Here is a 17502-nt window from a genome sequence, read left to right on the forward strand (position 1 = left end):
ACATCTCAGATTACTAAGGTATTGGACACCCTAGAGGCAGGAAACATGTTCCCAATGTTGGGGGAGTCCAGAACCAGGGGCCATAGTTTAAGAATAAGGGGTAGGCCATTTAGAACGGAGATGAGGAAAAACATTTTCACTCAGACAGTTGCAAATCTGTGGAATTCACTGCCTCAGGAGACCAATTCTCTGGATGCTTTCAAGAGAGAGCTAGATAGAGCTCTTAATGATAGCGGAGTCAGGGGGTATGGGGAGAAGGCAGGAACGGGGTACTGATTGTGAATGATCAGCCATGATCACATTGAATGGCGGTACTGGCGCGAAGGGCCGAATGGCCTACTCCAGCACCTATTGTCTATTGTCTATTGCATTAAATTTGCGACCATTTGGATTGGCGTTGATTTATAAAAAGGCTCCATCGATGAGAAAGTGGCATTGATGGAATCTTTACCCACCAGCCAAGAACATACATAAATAATGGGAATTGCCGCATTTTCGATGAATGGAAAGGGAAAATCAAAACAAGAATTGCAGACGATGGAAATCTAAAGTTATAAAAAATAAAACACTGGAAATTACAAACAGGCAACAAGTTAGACTGCATCGGAGCACTCCAACATTTGATCCTGAGTCTGGATCATTTCCCTCCTCAGATTCTGTCTGGCCCGCCGAGTTCCTCTGACAGTTCATTTTTACTCAAAATTCCAGCATCTGCAGTCTATTGTGTCTCCTGCACTTTTTTTTTCTGTGTCGCACTTTCTGATTGCTCCCATTCGGTTATTGGCCAGGTAACCACGTACAAAGCCCACCACTATATCTCCAGGTCCCTCAGGTTGGCCGACTTGGGGCTACTGACTATCCCGCGGTCTAGGCTTAAGCTCAGGGGTGACCGCGCTTTTGCGGTTGCAGCTCCTAGACTGTGGAACAGCATCCCTCTCCCCATCAGAACTGCCCCCTCCATCGACTCCTTTAAGTCCAGGCTCAAAACCTATTTCTACTCCCTAGCGTTTGAGGCCCTCTGAGGGGGCGCTGTGAACTGTTTATGTATGTGCTGTTATGTTTGTGTGCCATTGTATGTTCGTTCTTAGTACCTGAACTGATGTACAGCACTTTGGTCAACGTGGGTTGCTCTACAAATAAAATTGACTTGACTTGACTTGACTACTGTCTATCCCAATGTCACTCTAGTTTTACTCTACAAAAGTCCTGGGCTTTCTCCACCGTCGGAGTGAGGCCCAACGCAAATTGGAGGAACAGCACCTCATATTTCACTTGGGCAGCATACAGCCAGTCTTTCTGTCTTCCTGGTTAAATGTTATCTTTGTAAGCGTTGTTGTCAACTCCCCCGAGCTAACAACGATCTGCTCTACATTTCCCTCGATCTGCGTCCCCTTTGATGTCCCGTTTTCACACCTCGCCCCTCCATACTTTTGTGTGTCCCTCTTCCCTGACTCAGTCCAAAGAAGGGTCTCGACCACTTCGACAGAGAATTCTCTGCCACAGAGGGCAGTGGAAGCCAAATCACTGGATGGATTTAAGAGAGAGTTAGATAGAGCTCTAGGGGCTGGTGGAATCAAGGGGAGAAGGCAGGCTCGGGTTATTGATTGGGGACGATCAGCCATGATCACAATGAATAGCGGTGCTGGCTCGAAGGGCCGAATGGCCTCCTCCTGCACCTATTTTCTATGTTTCTATGACCCGAAACGACACCCATTCCCTCTGTCCAGAGATGCTGCCTGTCCCGCTGAGTTACTCCAGCTTTCCGTGTCTATCTTCACTCTACCAGAGATATCCCCACTCTAACTGCAACTTCACAATCTTTGTTTGTCTCCTTGCCAGTTCTGAGGAAAGTTCGAAGAAAGCTAATGGCACGTTGGCCTTTATGACAAGAGGAGTTGAGTATAGGAGCAAAGAGGTCCCGCTGCAGTTGCTACAGGGCCCCTAGTGAGACCGCACCTGGAGTACTGTGTGCAGTTTTGGTCTCCAAATTTGAGGAAGGACATTCTTGCTATTGAGGGCGTGCAGCGTAGGTTTACTAAGTTAATTCCCGGAATGGCGGGACTGTCGTATGTTGAAAGACTGGAGTGACTGGGCTTGTCTACGCTGGAATATAGAAGGATGAGAGGGGATCTTCATCATCATCATATATATACAGCCGGAAACAGGCCTTTTCGGCCCTCCAAGTCCGTGCCGCCCAGCGATCCCCGTACATTAACACTATCCTACACCCACTAGGGACAATTTTTCACATTTACCCAGCCAATTAACCTACAAACCTGTACGTCTTTGGAGCATATAAGATTGAAGCATATAAGATTATTAAGGGAATGGACACGCTGGAGGCAGGAAACATGTTCCCGATGTTGGGGGAGTCCAGAACCAGGGGCCACAGTTTAAGAATAAGGGGTATGCCATTTAGAACGGAGATGAGGAAAAACTTTTTGACTCAGAGAGTTGTAAATCTGTGGAATTCTCTGCCTCAGAAGGCAGTGGAGACCAATTCTCTGGATGCTTTCAAGAGAGAGAGTTAGATAGAGCTCTTAATGCTAGCGGAGTCAGGGGGTATGGGGAGAAGGCAGGAACTGGGTACTGATTGTGGATGATCAGCCATGATCACATTGAATGGCGGTGCTGGCTCGAAGGGCCGAATGGCCTCCTCCTGCATCTATTGTCTATTGTCTACTGTCTATTGAAGATAGAAGAAGGTTTCACAAGGAGGTTTACTGTGCAGGTAAGAGCTCATGGCACGGACGGAGGATTGCCTAATCAACTGAGAGTTGAGATAACGGCGTCATTTTTAAGTAGACAATTTGGATCAGGTAGGGTACAACTGGGATCAGGACTGGGACTTTCACCATTTACAATCCATATCAACACCTTGTATAAAAGGGATAGATTTAAATTTTGGGTGGCCGGTATAATAATGTGAATAGCTTGAATAAAGGAATTCCATTCCATTTGTAAGGCACTTTGAACGTCTTCCATCTTCCAACATGGAACGCGGACATATCTTGTTAGATAATCAGTTAGCTACTCATATAGCCAAAAGGGCAAATGGGGGCAAACCACCCCATCCCCGGGCACTTTCCCCTGCAACCGCAGGAGATGCAACACCTGCCCCTTTACCTCCCTCCTCAACTCCATCCAAGGACCCAAACAGTCTTTCCAGGTGAGACAGAGTTTCACCTGCACCTCCTCCAACCTCATCTATTGCATCCGCTGCTCCAGATGTCAACTTATTTACATCGGTGAAACCAAACGCAGGCTCGGCGATCGCTTCGCTCAACACCTGCGCTCAGTCCGCATTAACCAATCTGATCTCCCGGTGGCTGAGCACTTCAACTCCCCCTCCCATTTCCAGTCTGACCCTTTCTGTCATGGGCCTCCTCCAGTGCCATAGTGAGTCCCACCGGAAATTGGAGGAACAGCACCTCATATTTCGCCTGGGGGTATGGGGAGAAGGCAGGAACGGGGTACTGATTGAGAATGATCAGCCATGATCACATTGAATTGTGGTGCTGGCTCGAAGGGCCGAATGGCCTCCTCCTGCACCTATTGTCTATTATCTATTGAAAGAGTTCACGGGGAACAGAACCTCCCTGAAGGGCAACCACAGGATGGTCCTCTGTAGCTCTCTTCAAAGCAGTTGCACTGAATGACAGCTTATGTTCAGAATGGTGGCAGCCATTTGTGATAATGGGGCAGCTGGCATTTAGGATGTGGGGATCAACCCACTGATCAGACGGATGGAGAGGTGAGGTACATCCAGCTCAGGAAACAACGATCTGATCACGAACCCGATGGGAGGGAGCTGTGACTCGGAGGACTGTCTGCATTGACCCTGGGTGACGTGGCCCGACCCTCACCGGGAACGGGAGATGCTCTATGAGCCAAAGTGCCGTGAGCCCCAGGCTATGGGGCGCATTAGAGAGAGGCATTGCCTGGGGCAGCTCATTTCTCCACTTTTCATCCCAGAAGGCCATTGAGTGGGTTGTCATTTGGCTACCCGAGGGCGCAGAAGACGAACGCCGAGGATGAAGGGAAGCGCTGAATTTATAGCCAAGTGCTCATTCTTTGGAAATGAAAATCAAAGTGTGCAAAGAGTCCAAAATGAGACCCTGAGGCTGTCACATTTAAACTCCAGCACCTGCCCCGGATTAGTCGACACGATGGGATGTCGAGAGAGCTGGCGTGTTGTGGCAGAATAGCAAATAGAACAGGGAACTGAAGAAAAACCTGCGGCACGGTGGCGCGGCGGTAGAGTTGTTGCCTTACAGCGAATGCAGCGCCGGAGAGTCAGGTTCGATCCTGACTACGGGCGCCGTCTGTACGGAGTTTGTACGTTCTCCCCGTGACCTGCGTGGGTTTTCTCCGAGATCCTCGGTTTCCTCCCACACTCCAAAGACGTGCAGGTTTGTAGGTTAATTGGCTGGGCAATTGTAAAAATTGTCCCTAGTGGGTGTAGGATAGTGTTAGTGTGCGGGGATCGCTGGGCGGCGCAGACTCGGTGGGCCGAAGGGCCTGTTTCTGCGCTGTATCTCTAAATCTAAATCTAAATCTAAAAACATTGCTGCATCTGCAGAGAGAAACACGACTATGGTCCAAATGAATTATGCTTGTCAACAAATGGCAGAAGATAAGCCCTTGCTAATTTCTTGCCATTAAAATAATAATATATTCCTTTATTCGTCCCACACCGGGGAAATTTAGTCTTACAGCAGCAAAGTGGATAGCAAGAGACATTCATTATAAATAAATAAAAGATACATAAATTGTCATCAGCTTTCTTAGCTGTTATTGTTGATTCGTCTGCTGGGAGCAGTGCTGGTTGTGCAGTCTCACAGCAGCGGGAAGGAAGGACCTCCTATATCTCTCCTTCACGCACTTGGGGTGAAGGAGTCTGTCACTGAAGGAGCTGCTCGTTGCAGTGACTGTGGTTCAGAGCGGGCTTAAAGTAGCAGCTAAAATTTTTAGGTGTGTCAGGTTATGAAGAATATTTCTGCTGTTTCCAGGTAATCTTTGAAGCTGTTTATTTCCCCCCAAAGAGAACTGTCGCGGTTTTCCCTGCAAGGTTACCACGACAGCATTCCCTTCAACTGGGCTTTACATTGGGCATTCATCTAAAACTATGCATGTGGTCGCCTTGGCCGATTTCTTCCCATAGGTGGTGCAGCTGTAGAGCTGCTGCCTTACAACGCTCTACAGAGACCCTGCTTCCGCCTTGAGGACTGGTTCCTAGATGCTGTAGTATCTCTGAACTAAACATTGGGAAAGAACCACCCTCCTTGGTGAGACCAAGCGTAGATGAGACAACTGAAGAAGGGTCTCGACCCGAAACGTCACCCATTCCTTCTCTCCCGAGATGCTGCCTGACTGACCCGCTGAGTTACCCCAGCATTTTGTGAATAAATACCTTAGATGAGACAACTGTTTGTTTCACTGAACACTTGCGCTCTGCGTACCAACGTTTGCTGGAGCTCTCAGTTGCTAACTCCCCTCGTCCCACTGCCGCACCGACCTCCCCGTCCTGGTCCTCCTCCGTTGCCAGAGTGAGACCACACACAAAATGGACGAGCGGCACCTCACATTTTCTGCTTCTGTTTCTGCTTCCTGCTGCACAGCCGCCAACAGCCGGGCTATCTTGCGCAGGTTTAGCTCGCGTGGGTACTGGTTGCAAAAGGGTTTTTACGTGGGCAAGTTTGGTGAGATGACCCATGTCCAACTTGTCGAGCTGTGACTTGAAGAGTGACAAGTGGAGAGTGGTGTCGGGAAGGATGTTCCACTCTGGGACAGTCCATGGATATATTCTACCTGGGTAGCTTTCAGCCCAATGCTATAAACATTGAATGATCCAATTGTAACCAATACCCTCCAACCCGCCTCTCTTTCCCCTTGTCACCCCCATCCAGGTGCACATACATTTCCCCATCATCTCCCATCACCCTGCTCCTTTCCCACCCTCCTTCTGCTCATCTCCTACCCCTCCCAATACAGAGTCCCTACTTCTCCTTTATTCCCCCCCCCCCCCCGTATTTCCTCTCCCTTCCACGCACATTCCACTCCTCTTCTTTTCTTATCCCACACTCGTTTTTCTCTTTTTCACTTTCCAACCTTGGTCACTTACTCCCCCATCTGCAAATCACCCTCCCCCCCCATCACCCCCCCCCCCCCCCCCCGCACAACCTGTAATCCACCTATCCCTTTCCAAGCTTTTCCCCTCCATCACCTCTCTTTTCCAGCTTTCTCTCGCACTCCTCCATGACTAGGGGGAGGGTCCCGACCCGAGACATCGCTCGTCCATTCCTCCGACCCGCTGAGTTTCCCCGGCACTTTGTTACTTGCTGAACATTCCAGCATCTGCAGTTCACTGTGTCACCACTTCATCCATGTTGGCTGATTGCCACATAAAGTAGTTCATAGAAACATAGAAAATAGGTGCAGGAGTAGGCCATTCGGCCCTTCGAGCCTGCACCGCCATTCAATATGATCATGGCTGATCATCCAGCTCAGTAACCTGTACCTGCCTTCTCTCCATACCCCCTGATCCCTTTAGCCACAAGGGCCACATCTAACTCCCTCTTAAATATAGCCAATGAACTGGCCTCAACTACCTTCTGTGGCAGAGAATTCCACAGATTCACCACTCTCTGTGTGAAGAAATGTTTTCTCATCTCGGTCCTAAAAGACTTCCTCCTTATCCTTAAACTGTGACCCCTGGTTCTGGACTTCCCCAACATCGGGAATAATCTTCCCGCATCTAGCCCCTCCAACCCTTTAAGAATTTTATATGTTTCTATAAGATCCCCCCTCAGTCTTCTAAATTCCAGCGAGTACAAGCCTAGTCTATCCAGTCTTTCTTCATATGAAAGTCCTGCCATCCCAGGGATCAATCTGGTGAACCTTCTCTGTACTCCCTCTAAGGCTAGAATGTCTTTCCTCAGATTAGGAGACCAAAACTGTACACAATACTCCAGGTGCGGTCTCACCAAGGCCCTGTACAACTCAGTGCGGCTCAGCAGTTTGGCCACTCCTGAAGGACATTTTCTGCAACACAATGGCCATCCTAGGTTCACAGTTCAGGTCGGCAGAGTTTGCCTTGTTCCTCCTCTTGTAATGGAATCCTGCATAGTTCACATCCACATACACGCACGAAGGCGAAGGCAATGCTCGCATTTATTTCAAGAGGGCTAGAGAGAGTACAAAAACAGGGATGTAATGCCGAGGCTCGATAAGGCGCTGGTCAGGCCGCATTTGGAGTATTGCGAGCAATTTTGGGAACCGTATCTGAGGAAGGACGTGCTGGCTCTGGAGAGGGTCCAGAGGAGGTTTACAAGAATGATCCCAGGAATGAGTGGGTTAACACATGATGAGCATTTGACGGCACTGGGCCTGTAGTTGAAGTTTAGAAGAATGAGGGGGGGACACACTACATTTAGGTCTATCAGCATTGAGTCAACTCTGTAAATTTCAGGATTGTTTTTAACTTCAGTTTAGTTTATTGTCGTGTGTACTGATGTATTGATAGCTGTACCCTGAGAATGACTTTTAAAAGTGGCATCTTTGGTCTTCCATCGTCTTTGGCTCTTCCTTTGATTTAATAGCCCAATGATTAATTTTCAAAGGCTCTTAAGAAGTTAAGGCCAAGGGGGAGGGAGGTTGATACAAGATTTTCTTGCACCGATATTCAGGTCAAAAAAGCAGATGCTAACTGAAACTATTTTTGCAGAGACTAGCCTCAGGTGGATATTACATTGGAAACACATGCATCATCAGTAAACTTCAATACATTCAAAACTCCGCTGCCCGTCTACTCACCCACACCCCGATCCGTGACCATATCATCCCCGTCCTTTACAAACTCCACTGGCTCCCCATCCCCCAGAGAATCCAGTACAATCCAGTTTCGGAATGGCAGGCAGTGACCAGTGGGGTACCGCAAGGTTCGGTGCTGGGACCCCAGCTATTTACGATATACATTAATGACTTAGACGAAGGGATTAAAAGTACCATTAGCAAATTTGCAGATGATACTAAGTTGGGGGGTAGTGTGAATTGTGAGGAAGATGCAATAAGGCTGCAGGGTGACCTGGACAAGTTGTGTGAGTGGGCGGATACATGGCAGATGCAGTTTAATGTAGATAAGTGTGAGGTTATTCACTTTGGAAGTAAGAATAGAAAGGCAGATTATTATCTGAATGGTGTCAAGTTAGGAGGAGGGGGGGTTCAACGAGATCTGGGTGTCCTAGTGCATCAGTCAATGAAAGGAAGCATGCAGGTTCAGCAGGCAGTGAAGAAAGCCAATGGAATGTTGGCCTTCGTAACAAGAGGAGTTGAGTATAGGAGCAAAGAGGTCCTTCTACAGTTGTACCGGGCCCTGGTGAGACCGCACCTGGAGTACTGTGTGCAGTTTTGGTCTCCAAATTTGAGGAAGGATATTCTTGCTATGGAGGGCGTGCAGCGTAGGTTCACTAGATTAATTCCCGGAATGGCGGGACTGTCGTATGTTGAAAGGCTGGAGCGATTGGGCTTGTATACACTGGAATTTAGAAGGATGAGGGGGGATCTTATTGAAACATATAAGATAATTAGGGGATTGGACACATTAGAGGCAGATAACATGTTCCCAATGTTGGGGGAGTCCAGAACAAGGGGCCACAGTTTGAGAATAAGGGGTAGGCCATTTAGAACGGAGATGAGGAAGAACTTTTTCAGTCAGAGGGTGGTGAAGGTGTGGAATTCTCTGCCTCAGAAGGCAGTGGAGGCCAGTTCGTTGGATGCTTTCAAGAGAGAGCTGGATAGAGCTCTTAAGGATAGCGGAGTGAGGGGGTATGGGGAGAAGGCAGGAACGGGGTACTGATTGATAGTGATCAGCCATGATCGCATTGAATGGCGGTGCTGGCTCGAAGGGCTGAATGGCCTACTCCTGCACCTATTGTCTATTGTCTATTGTCTATAAATCCTCCTCATGACCTACAAAGCCCTCCATAACCTGGCCCCATCCTACCTGACTGACCTCCTCCACAGGCACACTCCCACCTGCACCCTCCGCTCTGCTGCTGCCAATCTCCTATCCCCCCCCCCCTCCGGACCAAACTCAGATCCTGGGGGGACAGGGCTTTCTCCATCGCTGCTCCCACCCTATGGAACTCACTACCCCAAACCGTCAGAGACTCCTCCTCACTCACCACATTCAAAACATCACTGAAGTCTCACCTGTTCAGTACTGCCTTCAACCACTGAAGGTCACCTCACCTTCTGTCTCCTTTCTCTGTTCGTTTACTTATTTATCTATTTATTCACTTCCCTATGTTCTTTAAATCCCTGTAAAGCGTCTTTGAGTGTATGAAAAGCGCTATATAAATGTAATGCATTATTATTATTATTATTATCATGCGGAGATCGACACAAAATGCTGGAGTAACTCAGCGGGACAGGAGCATCCCTGGATAGAAGGATTGGTTGATGTTTCGGGTTGAGACCCTTCTTTATGCAAGCTTGGTTGATGGAAAGCTGACCGTGGTGACCATCAGTTTGGTATTTGGCCTCAAGAACACTCTTGTGAGTCAATAACTGCAGATACAAATCGAAGGTATTCACAAAATGTCTCCAACTTTAGATAGTTCCTCTGTCCCTCTCTTCCCCTCCCCCTTCCCAGATCTCCCACTGTCTTCCTGTCTCCACCTATATCCTTCCTTTGTCCCGCCCCCCTGACATCGGTCTGAAGAAGGGTCTCGACCCGAAACGTCGCCCATTCCTTCTCTCCCGAGATGCTGCCTGACCCGCTGAGTTACTCCAGCATTTTGTGAATAAATGCCTTCTATTGTGAGTCTTATCATTTAGCACCTGCAACAGATGCCAGTTCTCCTTGAACTCACCAAGATTTGTTGATATATGGCCTAGTCGAAGGGGTTTAAGGTGAATGCTCGAGCCTATCATCAAAAATTAAAGTTGAGAATTCAGACGGAAATTATTAACGAGGGGCTGATTAGAATATGGACCTCACAGGGCGGCACGGAGGCGCAGCGGTAGATTTGCTGCCCGACAGCGCTTTCAGCGCCAGAGGCTCGGGTACGATCCCGACTACGGGTGCCATCTGTACGGAATTTGTACGTTCTCCCCGTGACCTGCGTGGGTTTTCTCCCAGATCTTCGGTTTCCTCCCACACTCTAAAGACGTACAGGTTTGTATGTTAATTGGCTTTCCATAAATGTACACCGTCCCTAGTATGTGTCGGATCGTGTGGAGATCGCTGGTCGGCGCGGACTCGGTGGTCCGAAGGGCCTGTTTCCGCACTGTATCTCTAAACTAAACTAAACATTGCCTAAAGTGAATAGCATGGATACATTTAATGGGATGCTGCTTGGTCACATAAATTTGACAGGAAAAGAAGATGATGCCATTTGAGTGAGATGAAGAGGGAGGAATGCTTGTGTTAAAGAGAAGACAGCCCCCTAGTGAGACCGCACCTGGAGTACTGTGTGCAGTTTTAGTCTCCAAATTTGAGGAAGGATATTCTTGCTATTGAGGGCGTGCAGCGTAGGTTTACTAGGTTAATTCCCGGAATGGCGGGACTGTCATATGTTGAAAGACTGGAGCGGCTAGGCTTGTATACACTGGAGTTTAGAAGGATGAGAGGGGATCTTATCGAAACATGTAAGATTATTAAGGGGTTGGACACGTTAGGGGCATGAAACATGTTCCCAATGTTGGGGGAGTCCAGAACCAGGGGCCACGGTTTAAGAATAAGGGGTAGGCCATTTAGAACGGAGATGAGGAAAAAAATATTCAGTCAGAGAGTTGTAAATCTGTGGAATTCTCTGCCTCAGAAGGCAGTGGAGGCCAATTTTCTGGATGCTTTCAAGAGAGAGCTAGATAGAGCTCGTAATGATAGCGGGGTCAGGGTGTATGGGGAGAAGGCAGGAACGGGGTACTGATTGTGGACGATCAGCCATGATCACAGTGAATGATGGCGCTGGCTCGAAGGGCCGAATGGCCTACTCCTGCACCTATTGTCTATTGTCTAAGACTGGCGTTGACAAGCTGATCTGTTTCTGTACTGGAAGTGGAGGAAGGCGGAGGGAGGGATGGAGGGGGGAGGGGGGAAGGATATGAAGCCGGGAGGATTCGGTGTGGTCCCCACCAGTTTCATATTCGAGCCGTAGACTACTAGCAGGGACCCTGTTCGTCTCCACTTTCCCTGCCACCGGTCTTGGACACCACCCCTGGCACATTACACCTGTAACTGGTACTACCTAAGAAACTGTGAATGCCATCAAGGGCACACAGGTTACACCAACATGGGATTATCTAACCATTTCTGGTCATGATCCAGTTTCTGGACCCATTGGTCCTCACGGACACTTTTTGTTTCACTCAGTTACTTTTCAGTTGGTACGTACAAACACTAAACGTAAAATAAATTTGTGATCTAAATGTTACCGTTTTTAATGCCCTATTCCCGGTGAACATTAACCCCACTGTGAATAATGGTAAAGATGAGAGGTTGCAGTTAAACACGTTTCGACACACTCACCACCAAGCACACTGGAGAAATTCCAAAAGTCACAAAGTACTTAGCTACCTGCAGATGGCAGATTGGCTGTACGCTGGTCCCTCAGTGGCACTTAAGGCCTGTCCAACCTGCGTCTGTGTCAGACCTAGAGACAGACGTCGAATTTTAAAAGCTTTTGCAAACTCACGAATTTCTTCAAGGTTTACTCCATCGACTTCGCTGGCCGCTGTTTGAGGATCTGCAGTGAATGCATGAACAGAGAGGTGTGTCAACCGATTCGGGAGTAAACGCACAGAGGCACCACACGCACACAAGCACTGAAAGGGACTCACACGGGCATCGACATGCACACCGAACACAAGAGCGGAGGACCGGCTTTCATTGGTCCCAATTGGTTGGGTGCTGAGGATGGGTAAGGGAGCAGTGTTTTACATTCACCCACGCTTTTCTTAGGCCATGCATCAGGAGCACACAGAAGCCCCGCTTTGAGCAGTCGAAACATATAAAATTCTTAAGGGGTTGGAGAGGCTAGATGCGGGAAGATTGTTCCCGATGTTGGGGAAGTCCAGAACCAGGGGTCACAGCTTAAGGATAAGGGGGAAGTCTTTTAGGACCGAGATGAGAAAACATTTCTTCACACACAGAGTGGTGCGTCTGTGGAATTCTCTGCCACAGAAGGTAGTTGAGGCCAGTTCATTGGCTATATTTAAGAGGGAGTTAGATGTGGCCCTTGTAGCTAAAGGGATCAGGGGGTATGGAGAGAAGGCAGGTACGGGATACTTAGTTGGATGATCAGCCATGATCATATTGAATGGCGGTGCAGGCTCGAAGGGCCGAATGGCCTACTCCTGCACCTATTTTCTATGTTTCTATGTTTCTATGAAAGAGTGCACCACCTCACAAACTACCCATCCCTCACAGCCGCCTCCTGTCCCGTCGGCTGCGAATTACCCGTCCCCCTCCTGAACCGTCTCCGGACCCCGCAGAACTGTGGAAGTGAGCCAACCTCGATCCCGAGGGACTGCCTAAGAAGAAAGCAACTGGCTTCCCACTGGGAACGACGGTCCAAATCGACACAAACGTGGTGTAATAACGCACACGCACTTACGCACAAACACGCACACTTACACATAGATCCATACTGGTCATGCACGGACCGGAATAATTGATCCTGAACAGAAATACAAGCACATAAAATGCCCGTAACAGCAGCCAGTACACTCCAATAGAAGAAGCCGCAAGCACACATAGAGCTCTCTGCAATACTTACTGCATTGTCCATTTTTTTTTTTCATTTACTACCATTTGAGAGGGAGTTGCAGTAAATAAGCACTGACTAGACTACCTGCAATGTATAAATCTACTTGAGGATTGACCAAAAAAGTGTGAGCTATTACATGCACAGTGATAATACTGTAGCATCGCCACTTCATTGAACACCTCAAAGACTCCAGGCACCTTAGCATTACTGCACGGCCTTTTGATATGAAAAATGGTACTTAAATCATTTTGTGCATGAGGTTTGGAAGTTACAGGCTAGGAGCAGAGTGCGTTTGGATGTGACTGAATGGCTGGAGTTGGGGGGGGGAGGGATGGGTGAAGGAATTAAAAAAAAACCAACGAGTTAAAAGAGAAAAGCTGAGGAAACTGGTTTGAGTTTGCAGTGGGAAAAGTAGCAGCAGAAAAAAGGTTGGGAGAAAGTCTCAAATGTGGCTGAATGTCATTCAAATGGGAGAATGTAAAGAGCAAACCTGTGGCATGAAAAGAACAAAATGGCCAATCCATCTTTATCAGATGAATGTTCAAAAATCAGTGTTCCCTCCGTCGTCTTCTTCAGTGACTGAAGAAGGGTCTCGACCCGAATCGTCACCCATTCCTTCTCTCCAGAGATGCTGCCTGACCCGCTGAGTTACGCCAGCATTTTGCGTCCACCTTCCCTCCGTAGATGCTGCCTTCCACATTTCTAGCATCGAGAGAGAGCTGGATAGAGCTCTTAAGGATAGCGGAGTCAGGGGGGTATGGGGAGAAGGCAGGAACGGGGTACTGATTGAGAATGATCAGCCATGATCACATTGAATGGCGGTGCTGGCTCGAAGGGCCGAATGGCCTCCTCCTGCACCTATTGTCTATTGACAGTTTGCAACTGTGCTTTGAGTTGAAACGAAGATTTTATACGCTCGCCAAAATGGTACCACTTTTAATACCATCTTTAATCTTCTTACTCATGCAAAGGTATTTAGATGGCGGCAACTCAGCTGATGAACGAGTGAGTGAGGAGGAGTGTTATTTTTCTTGTATCCTAGATACTCAAGGATCAGATCCTGATTCCAAATGATTGATCCTGATGCTTAATTCCAACCGTGGAATTATAAACGTTGAAAGGGCTTTCATAAGACAATAGACAATAGGTGCAGGAGGAGGCCATTCGGCCCTTCGAGCCAGCACCGCCATTCAATGTGATCATGGCTGATCATTCTCAATCAGTACCCCGTTCCTGCCTTCTCCCCATACCCCCTGACTCCGCTATCCTTAAGAGCTCTATCTAGCTCTCTCTTGAATGCATTCAGAGAATTGGCCTCCACTGCCTTCTGAGGCAGAGAATTCCACAGATTTACAACTCTCTGACTGAAAAAGTTTTTCCTCATCTCAATTCTAAATGGCCTACCCCTTATTCTTAAACTGTCGCCCCTTGTTCTGGACTCCCCCAACATTGGGAACATGTTTCCTGCCTCCAACGTGTCCAACCCCTTAATAATCTTATACGTTTCGATAAGATCTCCTCTCATCCTTCTAAATTCCAGTGTATATAAGCCTAGTCACTCCAATCTTTCAACATATGATAGTCCCGCCATTCCGGGAATTAACTTAGTAAACCTACACTGCACGCCCTCAATAGCAAGAATATCCTTCCTCAAATTTGGAGACCAAAACTGCACAGATGTGAATCACATAAGGATACCAGAGTTTCACATGAAGTGTGTGAGACGGTAACAAATGTATAAAAGGGATTTCAGTACGAGGGGCATGGGCAAGTGAGCAGGAGGGTCAATCTTCCAGTTGTGTAGCCTTTTCAATACAGCTCCTTCCTTTTCAGAGATTGACTCTGGGCATGTGTTTCCACCAATCTCTTCTCTATTTGGTGCAAACAGACCAAAAAAAAAAATTGCTTCCTGAGGCTGATTTTGTGGCAATGATCACAAATTTGAGAATCTCAGAGGATACAAAAATATACCAGTCCCCTCACTCATGCACTCTCATTCATCAGCTGTGTCACTGCCATCTAAATACCTTTGTATTTTCTATGAGTAAGAAGATTAAAGACGGTATTAACAGTGGTACAATAGACAATTATTCGGCCCTTCGAGCCAGCACCACCATTCAATGTGATCATGGCTGATCATTCTCAATCAGTAACCCGTTCCTGCCTTCTCCCCATACCCCCTGACTCCGCTATCCTTAAGAGCTCTATCTACCTCTCTCTTGAATGCATTCAGAGAACTGGCCTTCTGAGGCAGTGAATTCCACAGATTTACAACTCTCTGAGCGAAAAAGTTCTTCCTCATCTCCGTTCTAAATGGCCTACCCCTTATTCTTAAACTGTGGCCCCTGGTTCTGGACTCCCCCAACATTGGGACCACGTTTCCTACCTCTAACGTGTCCAACCCCTTCATAATCTTAGATAAGATCTCCTCTCATCCTTCTAAGTTCCAGTGTATACAAGCCTAGCCGCTCCAGTCTTTCAACATATGACAGTCCCGCCATTCCAGGAATTAACCTAGTGAACCTACGCTGCACGCCCTCAATAGCAATTTTGGTACAATTTTGGCAAGCGTATAAAATCTTTATTTCAGCACAGAGCACAGTTGCAAACACTTTTGATGCTAGAAATGTGGAAGGCAGCATCTATGGAGGGGACACTGATTTTTGAGTATTCATCTTATGAAGATGGGTTGGCCATTTTGTTCTTTTTATGCAATGTTCACAAATTCATAGTGGGAAAAGAGAAGAACGCACATGTAAGCAGACGATATGTTCCAAACAAGTAACTTCAGTAACTGAAGTAAAACGGGGACCAGCGAATTTGTACTATGTGAGGAAGCAAAAAAAAGTAAAATGATATAATAAAGAAGCGGGCATGATGAAATAATATAGAGCAAAAGGAGTAAACTAAAAAAAGAAATCAGAAGAGCAAAAAGGGGCCAGGAGATAGCTCTGGCTGGTGGCATGAAGGACGATCCCAAAAGATTTTATAAATACATAAAGGGGAAAATGGTGACTAGAGAGAGAGAGTGGGGGACCTCTCAGGAATCAAAGCGGCCACCTCTGTGTGGAGCCACTGGAGATGAGCAAGGTCCTCAATGAGTATTTCTCCTCTGTATTTACCGAGCAGGAAGACAGTAGGACGGAGGAACTTGGAGCAGTCACTGGAAGTGTCTTGAGAGCAGTCAGTGCTGCCGTCGAAGAAGTACTGAAGGTACTGTCGTGTATGAAGGTAGATAAATCTCCAGGGCCGGATCTGATATATCCGAGGACATTGTGGGAAACTAGAGAGGAAATTGCGGGAGCCCTGGTCGAAATTTATGAGTCGTCCTTAAATGCAGGAGAGGTGCCGGAAGACTGGAGGGTGGCAAATGTTGTGCCTCTTTTCAAGAAGGGCTGCAGGGAAAATGCTGGGAACTACAGGCCGGTGAGCTTAACATCTGTAGTTGGTAAGTAACTGGAGCGTATTCTGAGGGATAGGAAATACAGGCATTTGGATGGGCAAGGGCTGATTAGGGACAGTCAGCATGGTTTTGTACGTGGGAGGTCGAGTCTCACAAATCTGATTGATTTATTGGAAGATGTGACCAAAAAAGTTGATGAGGGCAGAGATGTTGTGTACATGGACTTCAGTAAGGCATTCGACAAGGTTCCGCATGGTAGGCTGCTCTGGAAGGTTAGATCACATGGGATCCAAGGAGAGATAGCTGAACGGATGGCAAATTGGCTCCATGGAAGGAAGCAGAGGGTGATGGTGGAAGGTTGCTTCTCGGACTGAAGGCCTGTGACTAGTGGTGTGTCTCAGTGCTGGGCCCGTTACTGTTTGTCATCTACAGCAATGATTTGGATGAGAACATACAGGGCAAGATTAGCAAGTTTGCTGATGAATCAAAAGTGAGTGGTTTTGCAGATAGTGAAGATGGTTGTGAACGATTGCAGCAGGATCTGGATCGATTGGCCAGGTGGGCGGAGGAATGGTTGATGGAATTTAATACAGAGAAGTGTGAGGCGTTGCATTTTGGGACGTCGAACAAGGGCAGGACCTACACAGTAAATGGTAGGCCTCTGGGTAGTGTTGTGAAGCAGAGGGATCTAGGCGTACAGGTGCATGGTTCCTTGAAGGTCGAGTTGCAGGTAAATAAGGTGGTCAAAAAGGCTTTTGGCACATTGGCCTTCATCAGTCAGAGTATTGAGTATAGGAGTTGGGAAGTCATGATGCAGTTGTATAAGACATTGGTGAGACCACATTTGGAATATTGTGTTCAGATCTGGGTACCATGTTATAGGAAAGATAGTGTCAAGCTTGAAAGGGTTCTGAAAAGATTTACAAGGATGTTCCCAGGACTAGAGGGTGTGAGCTATGGGGAGAGGTTGAGTAGGCTGGGTCTCCATTCCATGGAGCGCAGGAGGATGAGGGGTGATCTTATAGAGGTATGCAAAATCATGAGAGGAATAGATCGGGTAGATGCACAGAGCCTTTTGCCCAGAGTAGGGGAATCGAGGACCGGAGGACATATGTTCAAGGTGAAGGGGAAAAAATTTAATGGGAATCCGAGGGGTAACTTTTTCACACCAAGAGTGGGTGTATGGAACAAGCTGCCAGAGGAGATAGTTGAGGCTGGGACTATCCCATCATTTAAGAAACAGTTAGACAGGTACATGGATAGGACAGGTTTGGAGGGATATGGACCAAGCGCAGGCAAGTGGGACTAGTGTAGCAGGGACATTGT

At 47.6% G+C, this 17502-nt stretch overlaps 1 protein-coding gene across 1 annotated transcript in view; it reads right to left on the reverse strand.

The window, feature by feature from the left end:
- Nucleotides 1-17502, reverse strand: part of pou6f2 (POU class 6 homeobox 2) — a 453085-nt gene that overhangs the window by 14213 nt on the left and 421370 nt on the right. Inside the window, exon 11 of the mRNA XM_078398327.1 lies at nucleotides 11582-11750. Within this exon, the coding sequence (XP_078254453.1) occupies nucleotides 11582-11750 (169 nt within the window). The remainder of the gene's footprint in view (nucleotides 1-11581; nucleotides 11751-17502) is intronic.

Source organism: Rhinoraja longicauda, chromosome 4, assembly GCF_053455715.1.
Source record: "Rhinoraja longicauda isolate Sanriku21f chromosome 4, sRhiLon1.1, whole genome shotgun sequence".
NCBI classification, from domain to species: Eukaryota; Metazoa; Chordata; class Chondrichthyes; order Rajiformes; family Arhynchobatidae; genus Rhinoraja; species Rhinoraja longicauda.